Here is a 16,359-nt window from a genome sequence, read left to right as displayed (position 1 = left end):
GTTTTTCATAACTGACCTCATGCAGGATGTGCCAAGGAGGGCCAAGGTAAGAGGTGCTGTTGATGATGTCTACAGCTGTCCTTAAGTGTCAGGACATGTGTGTGTTATTGTTCCATCTGCAGCCCAATATGTGAGGAAGGTCTTACTATTATTATATTACAGAACTTTTCACAGACCACATCTGTTATGTTAGCTAATGGTTCACTATTCTGTTCACATAAATGTAAACAGTGCTGCACTTATCATCACGGGGGGCAGGAGCATGACCCGCGATATCCTGAGGATGTTTTGGATACAGCGTTCAACAGAGCTCCGTTCTTAAGTTCTCTCCGCTCTGCATCTGTGAACATATCCTCATCTAACAATGACTTGTTGGATGTGAATGACGTGTCCTCTCCTTTTTTTTTTTTTTTTTTTTACATCCACTCTTTCAAGAATATCATCTGAAATGGCATTTTGCAGGTGAGTTAAAGATAATAGGCAAACAGACTGTCTAAGTGAAGAAGCATGGCCTTATTAAATCAAATTTGACAAGCAAATTAGGGATTTTTAAAAAAAAAAGCCATGTTAGTAACAATTTTGACAGCGACCACTGTCTGTTATCTTTGTTGAATGACTGAAATAACTGGCACACCCAAACACTTGTCCTTATCTTTGTTATGGATCAGGACACATATAAGTAGTTGAAATCACCAATTCCCAGTAGGTACTGCGATAGTCTTCTTGTGTCTGCACGACTGTTTTGACATACATCTCGTGCTCTAACACTTGGGTGAGGAATGTGTCTTATCCATCCATCTTAGTCATATGTACATGTAGAAATATTTGTGTGGTGCTGAACTGCAGATTAGAGTGTTTTATCCTTATGTTTTTTTGCATTAACAATGAAATGGGCCTCAAGCAGTGCTTAGTGGCTGCTACACAATATATAATGCAGCCTCTGCAGTAATAATTAACATTATAGGATTTTACATTATTATGACATGAATGTGCACAAAATGATTCACAAAAATCATATTTAATGTTATACTTTTCTTAAAGGATAGATTCACAATGTTGTTTCCTGTTCATACTGGATATTAAAATGTGCTTTCAATGTAAATGATGGAGGCCAAAGTGCCACAGTGTGTCCACACAGTCATTTTATGCAAAAATGTATTTAAGGTGCAAGTGATGTGAAGCTTATATGAGGCTTCAGCAGTCTGAATTAGTCATATCAAGTGGATATCTGACAGATTTACAGTCTTTTTAGTATCAAATTCCCTCTTTGTGTTTCCCTGTTGAGCTGCAGAGGAAGTAGTGACAAAAACGGGGACTTTGGCACTAAAAAGACTCTAACATTGAAGCTTCATATTAGCTTCAGATAAACTTTTAAATACATTTTTGGATTTTGTCTTGTCTTACGTATTTGCATTGTGAAGGGGTCTTCTAATATTCAGTATGATGACAGGAAGAAAAGAAAAGCCTGTCTGAATGCGCATTTTGGCTCCTGACTGTTGTTTTAAGACAGACTTGAAAAGTGTGAACCTGCCCTTTAATGTGACTGTTTTGTGCTTTGATTTTGAATGCAACACGCCCAACCGGAAGCCTTATCCTAGCCTCGGTTTCCTCGCCCATCCGCGGGTCTCCGGTCGGGAACGGGCCGATCAGAGACAACAGATACCCGGTGAACTCAACCTGGCAGGAGGGAAAGTCATCATCCAGGTACGCTAAATATGGCGGAGAGGTGTGCAACTCGAGGCTCGGCGTATTGTTGATAGCTGCAACCAAGAAGCGGAAGCTGTTTCAACCGAAACGCTCGGAGTGGTTCAGTCTCTGTTCATTTAACGTTGACTCACACAGCGTGGAGAGAAGAAGACCGAGCCTCCAGGAGTTTGCATCAGTTATTCACTTCTGCAGACAGGTAAGATTAATTAAAAAAAAAAAAAAGTCGTCTAGCTGCATAACAGACGAACAACCTTCGTGTTGAATAGTTTGCTAGCTTAACTAAGTTAGCTAGCTAGAGGAGGAGTCGGTGTCTAACTAACGTTATCTGATCATTTTAACACTTTTATCATTGTTTATGACCGCAAATGGAGATGCATTTCAGTCTTAACTTTGCTCCGTAATCTTGCATTAATGTTAGTCATGTTCTCCTCCAGTTTTAAAGTAATGTTTAGTAAAATAACTGCAGCACCGTGTTAGACTAATCTAGCTCTCAGTTAGCTAAACTCGGTAAACGGATCCTGCTAACTTACCCGTTTTCTAAATATACACAAAGCCGTAAAGATGCACTCCTCTGCTGACCTGTTAGTCCTGCAAGATCAGGGGATCTCGAGGGGGGGCCTAACTCCCCACTTAATGTCATGCATTTTTACTTGATAATTCATCACTTAAACTTTGCTTATTTAGATACACATCCATGGAAGTTATGATAAAATCCCTTAAAGTTGGTTCACATTCATCTACAACCACCACATGCATCCGATCAAAGGTGGAGACACTTCAAATCTTTAACTCTGATCACTGGAACCAAGTTTGGATTAAAGTTAGATTTTAAACAAGGAATCAGAGTCATATTTGTCATTCTTATTCAAAAAATAAATAAATAGACATCTTCTAAGACGTTTAAAATGTAAGATCCAATACAAAAAAACAAAACAGATTTCCAATAAGACTGGAAATCCTGCAAGAACCAAACATTTTTTTTCTCATAAGGTAGATAAAAAGTCTTATAAAATCCTAAAAAGAACCAAAACTTTCCTATTTGATTTTTAAAAATGTTTGGAAATCCTAAAGGATTCTATTGGAAAAGATGAAAATCCTTTTTCATTAGGGACCACCATTGTCCAATTTGATGCATCCAGTTTACTTTGAAAGCTATTCTAATACATTCCTTATCGTCAAGGTTAACCGCAGTGGAATAAAAACTGTCTTCTGTACTTCTGTGATAGTAATCTGCAAGCTTGTACAAACTCGGAAACCCGGTGGTTTGTATTTGCACAACGTGTTGCTGTCAGTGGATGTGAACAGAGAGTGTGGCTGAACGGAAATGTCAAAACCTCACTCGCATAGATACATATACAGTGTTGGAAAGTTTTGAGGTACTTGTACTTTACTTGAATATTTCCATTTGATGCTACTTTATACTTTCTACTCCACTACATTTATCTGACAGCTTTATTTACTTTTCAAATGAAGATTTGACCTGAAATAACATGAGCTTCCAAATTTCACTGTGTTATTTAAGATTAAACCAGCGGTCCCCAAACGTCACATAAAATCAGTGTTTAGTTGTGTCTCTTTCTGATGTTTCAGATGTTTGTGAGTTGTTAGTTTCTCAAAACTTTGTTTCAAATAAATAAAACCCAAACAAGGTAAAACTCCAATATTTCACAAAAAACACAAAGAAAAAGAAAAGCTCTAGAAAATGAATCCAAATGTTTGTATCAGAACTTTGTTTTTTATTATTTCCTACATAAATTATCATCTCACAGTCGCTCAGATTTATCTTATGACTCATAAAGTCCTGAAGATCAAATAATAACAATAAAATGCTGCTTATGCACTGATTCATCAATATTAATAAAAGGGGTGCAACGGATCACGAAACTCACAGTTCGGATCATATCATGGATTTGAGTCACAGATTGGATCATTTTTCCGATCAGCAAAAAAAAAAAAAAAAAAGGGCGGGGGGACAAATAAAAAATTTGCTTTCCGTATATTCTGTAAAACACTAACCCTTTTGCCCATGTTCTTAATTAAAATAACATTCAAGATGTCCAATGTTTTAAATAAAATCTTAAAATATATAAAATATTCAATGCTCAGTTGTTAAATTAAATTAAATTGCAATATGAAGCCTGATACCTTTCTCCTTTAAACATGGTCGTGAATGAAACAACAGCCTGTGTCCACATCATCAAAACTTGATGATAACTTACAAACATGAACCGTGCACCGTTAACGTCGGACAGCTAATTAGCTGCTCAGCTGCAACCTCCGGGGTTGAAAAATGAAGCCAATGCGGAAGTGCCAAAAGCTGCAGTTCCTTGAATGGCCACTTGAGGCTCAAAAAGTGAGTCATTCCCCATAGACCCCCATGTTAAAATGCCCAACTTTACAGCAGAAATAAACATGTTTACAGCCTGGTGCAAAAAATGGTTTTGGTCTCTATAGCTGATTTCCCCTTTCATGACAACTGTACAGGGGGTGAATTTTTTTATAACCCCATTTAAATTTTATGAAGCCGTAAAGTTATGCATAATGAAGGACGTGGCTGCTTTGAGTGACAGGTCCGCAAGCTGCTAGGTGGCTTGTTTCCGCCATTCGGCCCGCCTCTTTTCCCATTTTTGATTGGCTGGATGTTAGGCAGCGTCATGCACTGCCAAGATGGTGATGGTCGGAGCAGCTCGCTTTGAGCTTCAAAACCATGGATGTATAATAAGATATAATTTTTCCCAGTGGCCACTCGCGGTACTGCAGCAAAAAATCCCCCTGCGGCCCAAAAATGATTTTCCCCATAGACCACCATTGTAAAAGAGACGTCTGTAAAACTGTTGACAAGACACCTCAAACTGCAAACAACATCTATTATGACTCTTTCTATCATGAACTTTTGATCCATGGAGGTTTTATGTTTGTAAAACTTTCCTCGAGCTGAGAAAAGCGATTTAAAAATCTGTGACATCATCACAATGTAAAGTCTATGGGCCGAGTGGGAGCTCGTGGGCGGGGCTAGCGGGGAAAACACTACTGTGCATATTCAGTGGACTGAATTCCTTCAATATTCCTTCAGGACTGAATGGGCGCCATTTTTAGTCTGGTATCCAGCTCTTATAATACATCCATGTTCAAAACCACTCTTCAGAAACCAACGGGTGACGTCACGGTAACTACGTCCATATTTTTATACAGTCTATGGTGTAAACATACCTGCAGATGTCACTTCGGACCTTTTTAGATGCTGGTTTGGTCGTTGCTCTTTGAAATCCCTGTTAGCGACGCGCTGTCTGTTCATTACTTGTACTTACAGCAGTTTGTTTACTTTGTCTTAAACGAGACATTAAATTTTGCAGTTAATCCGATCCATACGGGTCACGGATCAACTACATTCCATTACACCACCAATTAATAATGTACTGTACCCGATTTTCTGCAAAACGAGCACTTACTATTAATACTTTTATGTAAATTTACCTGGTAATACTTCTGTACTTTCACTTAAGTGTGATTTTTCATGCAGGACCTTTACTTGTAATGGAGTATTTTTACATTGAAGTATTTCAACTTTTACTTAAGTAAAGGATCTGAGTACTTCTTCCACCACTTCACATACAGTATCTGTGATTATATGGCCAAAAGTGTATTATGGACACCCACATTATTGAATAATCTCGGCAGATTGTTGATCATGTCGTTTCAAATCAATGAGCATTTATATTCTATCTTCTAGCAAGGCTTTCCATTAGATTTTGTAACCTGGCTGCAGGGATTTGCTTCCATTCAGCCACACGAGCATTAGTGAGGTTGGAAACTGATGTTTGGTGATGAAACCTGGCTGCAAGTCAGTGTTCCAGTTCATCCCAAACATGTTGGATGGGGTTTAGGTCAGGACTCTGTGCAGGTAATTAAAGTTCCTTCACCCCAAAACCGTAAAACCATTTGGACCTGGCTTTCTCGCTCGGGTGCATTATCATGTTAAAACAGGAAAGGGCCTCCTCAAGCTGACAGCTGGAAGGACACAATCAGGGCTGCAACTAATGATCATTTTCATTATCGATTAATCTGATGATTTTTTTTCATCAATGAATCGTTCTGTCCATAAAATGTCAGTAAATGGTGAAAAATGCTTTTTATCATTTCTTAGAGTCGTAACGATGTCTTCAAGTGTCTTTGTTTTGTCCAATCAACTGTCCAGAACAATCTAAAAAGATCAGTTTACTATCATACATGTCACAAAAAAAAGCTTAAATTCATCACATTTGAGAAGCTGCAACCAGCAAATTTTTTGGCATTTTGCCTTTAAAAAAAAATATGACTAAAGTGATTTATTCAATTATCAAAATTGTCGGTGAGTAATTTTCTGTTGATTAACTAGGCTAACTGTTGGAGCTCTTAACACTATTTCCCTCTACAAGAGCTAAAAGGCCAAAACCATGAAAAACAACAGAGTGCAAAATGTTTTACTCCAAATTTTGAGCTCAAAATCTCATGTTGCATGCAATGAAAACAACTACCGTGCTTGTTCATTATATAAAATCAGTAAATCAGTGTCGTATTTTGCATTAAAAGGGTCATCAAACAATAAAACAGTACGCAAATGAATGCTACTGCTTGCATTTTCTGTGCCATTTAGCTGACATTAACCTCCCATAATGACTTGGCATAGACCCCAGTTTTTGTCTTTAATATCTGGTGCAGATCAAGCTCTACAGCTGTTAATTTGTTCTTTTATTGACTGGAAAGGTCAACTAGATCAATCAATACAATATAATATATATTACAATGTGCAGAGCATTAGTGTCAAGACAACAGATGAGAAACAACAAGTCAGTAACATTTATTTATTCTGAAAGTTTTATGGAGCATGCTTATTTTTCAAAATGATCTTGACATTTAAAAAAAAAAAATTAAAAGTATGTTCTAATCTTTTAGCTACAAACAATATTGTGAGGAAACAGTAGAGTTGCTGGTTTATTTTTAATACTCCCCCCTTATTTGTTTTCTTGCTTTATTTTTACTCATAATAGTTCTTTCCTGTTTCCCCTCCGGCTCTCACGTCTCCCACTCATGCGGTGAGAAGCTACTGCTCTTTACAACACTTCAAACTTTTTTTTTTTGCCAACAGCGTACTCGAACAAAACATTATTGTGACAGACGGACGTCATACCCTGCAAAAGGTTCAGTCTGGGCAGAGTTATTGTTTAATATGAACAGAAAGATGTGGAGCTACGGCGATAATGTGCAGAGGAGGAAACACGACAGATTACACTCTGATATAATGTAGAAAGACAGTTGCAGTGATGTTGCATCAAGTGTTATACATCAGAAAAGGGTTGGAGGAGTATAATGTAAAGGTTAGTGTATGTTTTGTTAGTAAAAATATGTGATAACTTTTTGGGAAAATTAAAATGTTTAGGTAATTTTTAGTGTAGTTGGTAAAATCAGCGTCCACAATGCAGAAGGTCAATTTGAAATCATTGTTTTCTTAAGGGTTATTGTAATGAAATCACAATCAACACTAAAACCTAAAGATCTTCAGTTTACAGTGATTATAAAACAAAAACAAGCAGCATATTCTCACATATGAGAAGTTCTGTCTGACAAACGTTTGGCCTTTTTGCTCGACAAATGAATTAAATGATCCATCAATTTTCAAAGTTATTACCAATTTATTATTTCTCACGCTTAGAGTGTCAGCACTGATAACGATAATATCCGTAATTGTATATTCAGAATGAAATATCCTGAAGGCCCCAATGCAAGAGTGTCCAAAAACACGACTCATGTCGTGTTTGTGGGGAATTGTGAGGTTGCACTTTTTGTAAAACCTTCTCTGTTTTGGAGGATCAATATATCGATCTTCTCACTGACACCAAATGGATTATAAATTGGAGAATTTTACACATTTACAAATTTTGTTGTTTTCTTTTTCTCTATTGAGTTGCGTGTGTATTTGCAGAGAGGCACATCTAGAGACGACCAGTTCTGGCAATAAATGCTGTGGTATGTGGCACTGATCCATGCTATGTTCTTGTCTCCCAAAAAAATAAACATTCAATCACATAAATGTTCTGTAACGGCTTTAATTCGACATGACAGGAATGTTACAGAAAGAGCTGCAACGGCTCGGTATTGTGTGCTCAGTGATGTGTTTTAAAACTTATTTTGCTGTCGAAGCCTAAATTAATGACCGTTGTGCTTTCCCTGCTTCTCACAGTGAATCACAGTTTCATCGTGTATTAGAGAATTATGCAGCCTAACATGTAATCTATCACAATACGCTAGCATTAACAGTGACATTAATGTGGCACTCCCGTTTAATTCATATTTTTTTACCCTCATCACAAGGGGTAAAAGATCTTTTTTTGTAGACTTTATTTATTAAACTGATTTTATTTTCTTTGTTCATAAGAAATAAAAATTAAGTGAGTCCATTCTCACTGTATGTGCGCACTGATTGGCTCAAAACTAGTTGTGATGTCACAAATCATGCTGGTAGGGTAAACACCTTAAACTCCGATTTTTCCAGTAAACACAGAGAAACTTTCCACTTCCAGTAGCTGAATGTGAACATTTCTAGGGCTGTAGTCTCCTTGTCGACTGGTCAATTAGTTGGTTGATATGCTCTCGTCCGACCAAATTCTCATTGGTCGAATAATCGCCGTCTTACTTTCATAAGGAACAAAGTGCTACATCAGCAGCCTTCTAGGATTAATCCATTATTTCCTGCAGCAGGAGGGACAGACTAACAAATATTCAAAACACCCCCGTTGTTTTCACATCTTTGAACTCGCCCAACCTAATGGAGACTGCTGGGTCTAACTGTTCTCAACGTTTACTGAATCAGTGTTTCTCCTATAATTATAACAACAAGAACTCCCGCCAGGCCAAAAAAATAATTTTTAATGTCAAAAATAATGCCAAATATCCATTCATTCGGAAATCAATAGCGTTTGGGAGTCTATGTGCAGCGCTGTTCAGGTATGTGAGTCAACCTCTGTGTCGTTGCCTGGGAAACTATTGGTAGCGTAACTCCGTTAAGGAATACGGAAGTGCGTAGTCTGTTGGTGTAGCCGGTAGGAAAAGAGTGAGCGGCAGGAAAGTGACAGTTGTCAGTTTGGCAGTAAATGTACAGTGCAGACTAGGGATTTGCAGAGAGCCCAGTATTTGTATTTGTATCTGTATTTGTTGAGGCAGCAAAATTATTTGTATTTATATTAAAGTGGAAAGAGGCTTAAAAATCCTTTTTTTTGTTTTCATTACGCTTTTAATTTTAGAAAATTAGCATGTGCCAGTAGCTCAGCTTTATCTCTAGGGAACACCCCCAACTGCAGGAGTGATGTCCAAATTAGGAAATGTGCGTCATGTAGCAGGTGGATGTGACACCCCTCGTTGAGACCTGCTGATAGACGTAACAACAGAGCAGAGGAGAGAGACTGAGATAGTGATGTAACCAACCTGCGTGCTGGTATTAACATGTTTTTTTTTTCTTCACGAAAACAAATAATTTTTAAAATATTTGTATGAAACAAATATTCGTGGAAAAAACCCCACTATTTGTGCTTTGCCGAATAACATATTTGTATTCGGGCACACCCCTAGTACAGACTCCAGTGTAACACTTAATAAATGCTAAAAAGTCAAGTCTGTTGTTTCACCAAGTGCAGGAAAAGTGAAGGGGGTTAGCTCCAAAGTTAGCAACAATGGGTTAGCATAACCTGAAGATGCAAAACAGAAAAATAGAGAACGGAGAAATGTGGGACTCTGTCCCGTTACATCAACCCTGCAACCAAGATTTTCCTCGGTTGACTACAGCCCTAAAAATTTCCCTCTGGTGTCGATATCTGAACACACATCTTTCTGCACACTGAAGCTCAAACATTCAAATGAAGTAACAAGAAGCAAAACACTTTTTTTTTTAAGCGGAGGGAGACTTTGAGCTTATGCTGCTGTAGCTTTAATGTTAACATAACGGCATTCAATTAAAAACCTGTTGGAAGTTTACAGAAATGTTACTAGTAAGACTACGTTTACATCTCTTACCTATAAAAGTGACTTGTGGAGGCTTTTTCAGACATAAAACCAACCAATGTGTAAAATTGTCATGTCTGAAACGGACTGTTTAATGGTTAAAGAGCTGACATAACCAACTCTCTCCCCTTTATACCCACCAGGTGCCATGAGCAGTGAGCTGAACGTACCCATGGGTTCTCCGGCTCCAGGGGGGTCAGAGCGGGCTCCAGATGGCGGGGGGATGGACTATAGGGACTGGGTGAGGCGCAGTTACCTGGAGCTGGTCAGCTCCAACCACCACTCAGTGCAGGCCTTGTCCTGGAGGAAACTCTACCTGAGCCGGGCCAAGCTGAAGGCCTCCAGCAGGACCTCCGCACTGCTCTCCGGCTTTGCGATGGTCAGTCGTATTCACCTTTCTCACTAGATTCAGTGCAACGCAGCTTCTTCTGTGTATGGTGCTCAACAGGCAGCTGGTGGTTTCAGTTCATTTTATCACCATCACAGCTCTACCACAGTGACCAACATATCACATGGTAAACGAGTTGTGGGCAGGCACTGGTTTTTAGCATCCTGTTTGTGCTTACAGGATGTTACCTTAATGTTTAGTCTGTTTTCTGGTAACATAAAGCCTCAGCCACTGTTGCAATGGGGAAAAAAGACATGAATCAGACTGGTAGCAAATTCAGAATGCTTCCTATTTGAAGTTGAGGAACAAAACATTGACCCAGAATCTGAAATTTAACTTTTTTTTTTTTTTAAACAACCGAATGTTTAAAGATGTACTGTTTGACTTTCCAGATATTAGAACCAGATATTTTCTAACACAGTTTTTCATCTTTTGTACTAGTGTGCTCTATCTCTCTTATCATCTAACATTGTCTTCTACTTCAAAAACCCACAGACACCCGAAATAACTTCCTCCGATTTTGCAGCTCTATTACTGGCAGCCAGTGTGCTGTTATCCACATATAAAGCTTTGAGATCACCACAGGACATCAGAAGAGCTAAAAAAACCAATGGAGTTTATTTACATGCACAGTATTGTGGTGTGATCTATACATAGATGTATAGTAGGGGTGTGCCTGAATCCAAATACATTATTTGGCAAAGCACAAATAGTGTTTTTTTTTTTTTTTTTTTTTTTTACGAATATTTGTTTCATACAAATATTTTAAAAATTATTTGTTTTTGGGAAGAAAAAAAAAACATGTCAAATACCAGCATGCAGTCGGTTACATCGCTATCTCAGTCTCTCTCCTCTGCTCTGTTGTTACATCTATCAGCAGGTCTCAACAAGGGGAGTCACATCCACCTGCTACATGACGCACATTTCCTAATTTGGACATCACTCCCGCAGTTGGGGGTGTTCCCCAGAGATAAAGCTGAGCCACTGACACATGCTAATTTTCTAAAATTAAAAGCGTAATCAAAACAAAAACAGGATTTTTAAGCCTCTTTCCACTTTTATTAGAATACAAATAATTTTGCTGCCTTAAGAAATACAGATACAAATACAAATACTGGACCCTCTGCACATCCCTAATGTATAGTAACCTGGTTATTCATATCTGTGTTGGTCACAGGTGGCGATGGTGGAGGTGCAGCTGGAGATGCAGTACAGCTACCCCCGTGTGCTCCTCATCGCCTTCAGCGTGTGCACCACCGTGCTGGTGGCCGTGCACCTCTTCGCTCTGCTGATCAGCACCTGCATCCTGCCCAACGTGGAGGCCGTCAGCAACATCCACAACCTCAACTCCGTCAGCGAATCGCCCCACGAGCGCATGCACCACTACATCGAGCTGGCGTGGGGCTTCTCCACGGCCTTGGGTATCCTGCTGTTTCTAGCGGAGGTAGTGCTCCTCTGCTGGATCAAGTTCCTGCCAGTAGACTCATGCGGGGCCAAAAAGGCGAACTCTTGCGGCACGACGACCGCCACCGCCACAGCGAAGCCTACGACGACTTCTGCCTCGCCGCAGAACAGCGGCTGGCAGGCAGCGCTGGCCTCCACCATCATCATGGTTCCGGTGGGGGTGATTTTCGTGGTGTTCACCATTCACTTCTATCGCTCTCTGGTGCGCCACAAGACGGAGCGCCACCACCAGGAGATCGAGGAACTGCACAAGATTAAGGTGCAGCTGGACGGCCAGGAGAGAGGCCTCCAGACTGTGTGATAACGTGACGGCAGCTTCAGATTTATCAGGCTCTCTCTCTCTCCTCTCTGACATTTTGTTCTGGTCATTGTTAATGCCTTGCTCAGACTGGTAGACAGTGAGATTTAAAAGCTCCTCACTTTGCAGTACAGACGGCCAAAATATGTCAGACTGCTAATTTATTCTTAAAATAAAGTTATGTCATAGGATATGTGTAGTGACCTTGTCTGTGTTTGTAATCTGTCTGGGGTTAATCCTGTTAGAAGGATAATGAAAGATGTACAGAAAAAGGGCTATAATGTTCTGTGTGCCATTTTGTTTTTGTTTTGCCATGCTTAGGGTTGGGTGTTGTTAGCGTTTTGAATCTGGTTCAGAGGCTAACAAATCTCTTATCAAATATTTTCTCTCCTCTCATTCCTTATTAGGAAATAGCATTGTAGAAAAATCCTTTTTTTTTTAGCCGGTACTGGCTTTCACTTTTTGCCAGAAAAGATGTCAACAAGAAACAGCAAACTAATACAGATATATACCATAAGTAATTTGTTAAAACACAGAAACAAGTAACTAATGTCTGGTTATTTAGCCCTCTGTAAGCTGGTGTGTGTGTGTGTGTGTGTGTGTGTGTGTTTCCTCGGCCAAAGATTGTTAGACATTGAACACTTTCTCAGGATTGGACTGTGTGTTTTTTTGTTTGTTTTTTTTTGCAGTTCAACAAAACCAACAGAGTCAGTCGAGTGAATCTCAAAGTTAAGCCTTCAGCCAAATATCAACAATCTTAAAACTTAATTGTTCTGAATCAGAACCTCTGGTATTTATAACGTGTGCCAAAATAAGTTTTAAGGAATCAACATTTCATATCTTTGGGGAGCTTATTTAATTTTTTTTTTTTTCGAGATATAGCTGACTATAGTTTAAATTTAGTTACTCACAAATGTTGATAGTTTCATGAATTTCATAAGGGATTCAAAGGGACTTCAGTACTGGATTCAGATTCGATGAAGCGCTATCGAACTCCAACCCTGTTGCATTTATCATATGATGACGCAGGTCTCACTGTTTACAATCAACCTTCCTTGTTTTGATCGTAAAGAGAGTCGTGTATCACACTGCAAGCAACTTGATGTGTATTTCACTGTATTCTGACTGATTGAGGGTAATTTCTACACTATGTATGCGTATGTTTGGTGCAGAAAGGTGAGAAATGACCACCAGAGTCAACAAGCTCTGTTGTTAAAGTCTTAAAAAAAAGTGTTGAAGTCTTGTAAAACAGAAGGGAAGTCAGTGACAATGTGTTTTTAACGTCCAGAATCTCAAACAAGCTTCAAACATTTTGTCATTTTCCTTCTTCGAATAGCTTTTATCGTCTTTGACGAAGCCTGTGGAGCCTGTTTAAAAGGTGTCAACTCTGCATACTCAAAGTGCTTAAATATGAACGTGTCCAAATATAGTTCTGCCTTACAGAATTATTGCCTTTTATGAACTGCTCATAACACAGACTGATCTTTTGCCGGGAATGTCGTGAAGTGTGACAAAGTTTAAACCAAACGAGTTTAAACATTGAGTCTGATGAAGAGTAATGAAAGTGATGACGGACATTAGAACAGTCACAGAGTACATATTTTAATCAGCATGATCTTGTGACCTCCAGTTTACTGTATGTGCCAAATTTTGGGCAGAAAGAATCAACACATACGGTGTCGGCAGTTACTTGGAAAATGTACCAACCATTTATCACATTCCAAATAAGACGAGTGACGAATGTTGCTCAGTTGTTTGTTTCTTGCCTCTCAGAAAGAGACAAAAGTGCACTTTTAGTTTAGTTGTTGTACAGTAGTGAGTGCCGGGGGGGTTCTTATCTCAGAATATTTTTTTCTCTGTCTCATGTTGGTGGACTTGTGCTTCTTAAATGAATACTACAGAGGTCATTGAGACCTGTGCTTGCAACAGACTTCCAAAATAAATAAAAAAAAAAAAGTAAAAGCTCACATTGTCTCTTGTGTGTCTATAATCAGTCACAGCCGCTTTTTGTTCTCAGCCTCTGCCAAAAGTGATGATCTGTTTTAATACCATATTTTGCTTTGACAGAGAAATTCTCGTCAGGGCTACGATTAAAGGATAGGGTCATAATTTTTCATAATAGTCAAGTGCCCAAATGAACATTATTAATCAAATCACATTAAGAGATCCCTTCATAATGCACTTTCAATGTAAGTAAAAAAGTGTATTTAAAAGTTTATTTGAAGCTAATATGAAGCTTCCAAATGAATCAAATGTCTTTTTAATGCCTCGTTCCCTCTTTTTGTTACGATCTTTCCGCTGCAGCTGAAGAGGAAAACATTTTTTTTTACTAAAAAGACAGTAACTGGAAAATATCCTCTTTATTTGACTAACTCAGACAGCTGAAGCATTTTATTATCTTAAGATAAACTTTTAAATGCATTTTTACTCCAAACAAGGACCGTGGATCTTGTTCTCCATCACTTATATTATAAGTGCGTTTGGAGATCTTCCAATGATTCAGTATGAACAGAAGGAATGAAAAACATGTTTCAGTGTTTATACGAGTACCTGACTATTGCTTTAAAGACATACTTGAAGAAATGGTGGACCTTTAACAACGTGAAGCGTAGCCACACGTGGAGATAGCAGCTTTTATTTCTGAGTCTCTGAGTCTGATTAAATGTGATATTGGTGCGACTGAGAGGAGACAAAGAATTAATCATCGTCAAAGATGATTAACTCAACTTAAAAACAGACGTTTGTTTGGCAGCATAGCAGCGCCGGTCCATCACCACCTAAGAGGCAAAATAAACTTTTATTATTCCACTGTGTTGTCAGAGAAACATGATCCTGTCCAGGATTCAGAGAACAAGTAATCCAATCTGTTAAAGGACGAGTAACGCTTTCCATTTACAGACAAAAAAATGAGAAAATTAAACCTCGGTGTCATTTTCTGAATATTTTCCAACAGGCTCGGACGGTGCGGATCTTGAGTCAGGAGCTCCTGTAACAATCGAAAGAACAGAGACGGCTCGTACTTTGGGAAAAGATGGTGGGACGTGAATGCAGTTTGCAGCACGTACGCACGTCACAACGAGGAGATCACAAGAGAGAAGAATGCCATAACTTTAAAGTTGCCCAACCCAAGATAAACAGGCTCTCTCCTTACCTTGGTTTGCTTTGATCCAGTTGCTGAGGCTTGTTCGAAGGCACTTTGACTTTACTTTTCATTCTTTTTTTTACACCTTCGTATTCATTCTTCCTTGTCTTTTTTTACTCAATGTTTTGGCTACTCCTAATAGTATCACTCCCCTTTTCTCTTTTTTTTGCTTTTTGTAGTTTTATTTCTAAATTATTGCACTGTCTATTTTAGTATGTGTGTGTGAACTGCATGTGTGTGTCCTCCTGGTGAAACTGTCCATTTGTGGAGCTGCTGTCACGATGCTTTTCCTTAAGAGACTGCATGTCTCAGTCCCATTCACCCGGCTGGGAAACCTCTCTACCACACACACACCTTAAAATAAATACAGTCTGCAAATATTTACACATTTTCTCTCAGATAGCTGCAAGATTCTTGTGACCGCAGTAACTTCACCTTCTTCAGAAGATCGAATAAAATATGCAAAATTCAAATTAATAAAATGTTTTGGGGCTATGGCAAACAGTTGTTTTCATTATCAGTTCATGATTGTTTTCTCGATTGTCTCCAATGTCAGAAAACTGAAAGATAAATTTTACTCATCGCCAAATCGCAGACAGACCTCTACCTATTTATACACCCATAACACAGAGACAGCACACCATTTAATGTGTAGGGAAGAACTTCAAAGGCGATTATTGCTTTGCACTTTTCATTTATTGCCTATTTTCTACAACCTAACTTCGTGGAAAGGAGAAGGGGAACAACAGGTTATGGAGAGTCCCAGAGATAAAGCTGAACTACTGACACATGGGAAGTGCTCCAAAGGGAAACACCCCCAACTGCGGGAGTGATGTGCAAATTATGAAATGTGCGTCATGTAGCAGGTGGATGTGACGCCCCTCGTTGACACCTGCTGATAGACGCAACAGCGGATCAGAGGAGAGACACTGAGATAGCGATGTAACCAACCTGCGTCCTGGTATTTGACATGGGGGTTTTTTTCATCCCGAAAACAAACAATTTTTAAAATATTTGTATGAAACAAATATTTGTAAAAAACCCACTATTTGTGCTTTGCTGAATAGCGCATTTGTATTCGGGCACACCCCTAGTAGGAAGACACTACATCTTTAAAGCTTTCAGCTGTATGTTGTATCTCGACCTTTTTGGAAATGAACACAATGATGGACATACAAGAGTTTAATCTACTGATACATATATTACACGTTCATATTTAAGTCACTTTTCACAGTCTGCAAAAGTTGCACCGAGGTTGAAACACCACCACATTGCAGCTTTCTTATTCTTGTAAATAAGGGCCAAATCACACACACACGCAACAATACT

General features: G+C 38.9%; 1 protein-coding gene across 1 annotated transcript; it reads left to right on the top strand.

Moving 5' to 3' along the window:
- Nucleotides 1–1,528: 1,528 nt before the first annotated feature.
- orai2 (ORAI calcium release-activated calcium modulator 2) lies at nt 1,529–13,317 on the top strand. The gene is made up of 3 exons (XM_042430273.1): nt 1,529–1,903; nt 9,882–10,117; nt 11,304–13,317. Exons 2-3 carry the CDS (start codon nt 9,887–9,889, stop codon nt 11,889–11,891), a joined length of 819 nt encoding a protein of 272 aa, XP_042286207.1. The 5' UTR covers nt 1,529–1,903; nt 9,882–9,886; the 3' UTR covers nt 11,892–13,317.
- Nucleotides 13,318–16,359: the final 3,042 nt, after the last annotated feature.

The sequence above is a fragment of the Thunnus maccoyii genome, chromosome 13 (assembly GCF_910596095.1).
Source record: "Thunnus maccoyii chromosome 13, fThuMac1.1, whole genome shotgun sequence".
In the NCBI taxonomy this organism is placed as follows: domain Eukaryota; kingdom Metazoa; phylum Chordata; class Actinopteri; order Scombriformes; family Scombridae; genus Thunnus; species Thunnus maccoyii.
This window is presented reverse-complemented; position numbering and strand designations above follow the sequence as displayed.

Bases quoted from the DNA above. Each gene is read 5' to 3' on its own strand.
- orai2 (XM_042430273.1), top strand. From the start codon at position 9,887: ATGAGCAGTGAGCTGAACGTACCCATGGGTTCTCCGGCTCCAGGGGGG. The intron at 10,118-11,303 runs GTCAGTCGTATT...TGTTGGTCACAG, and splicing joins TGCTCTCCGGCTTTGCGATG to GTGGCGATGGTGGAGGTGCA.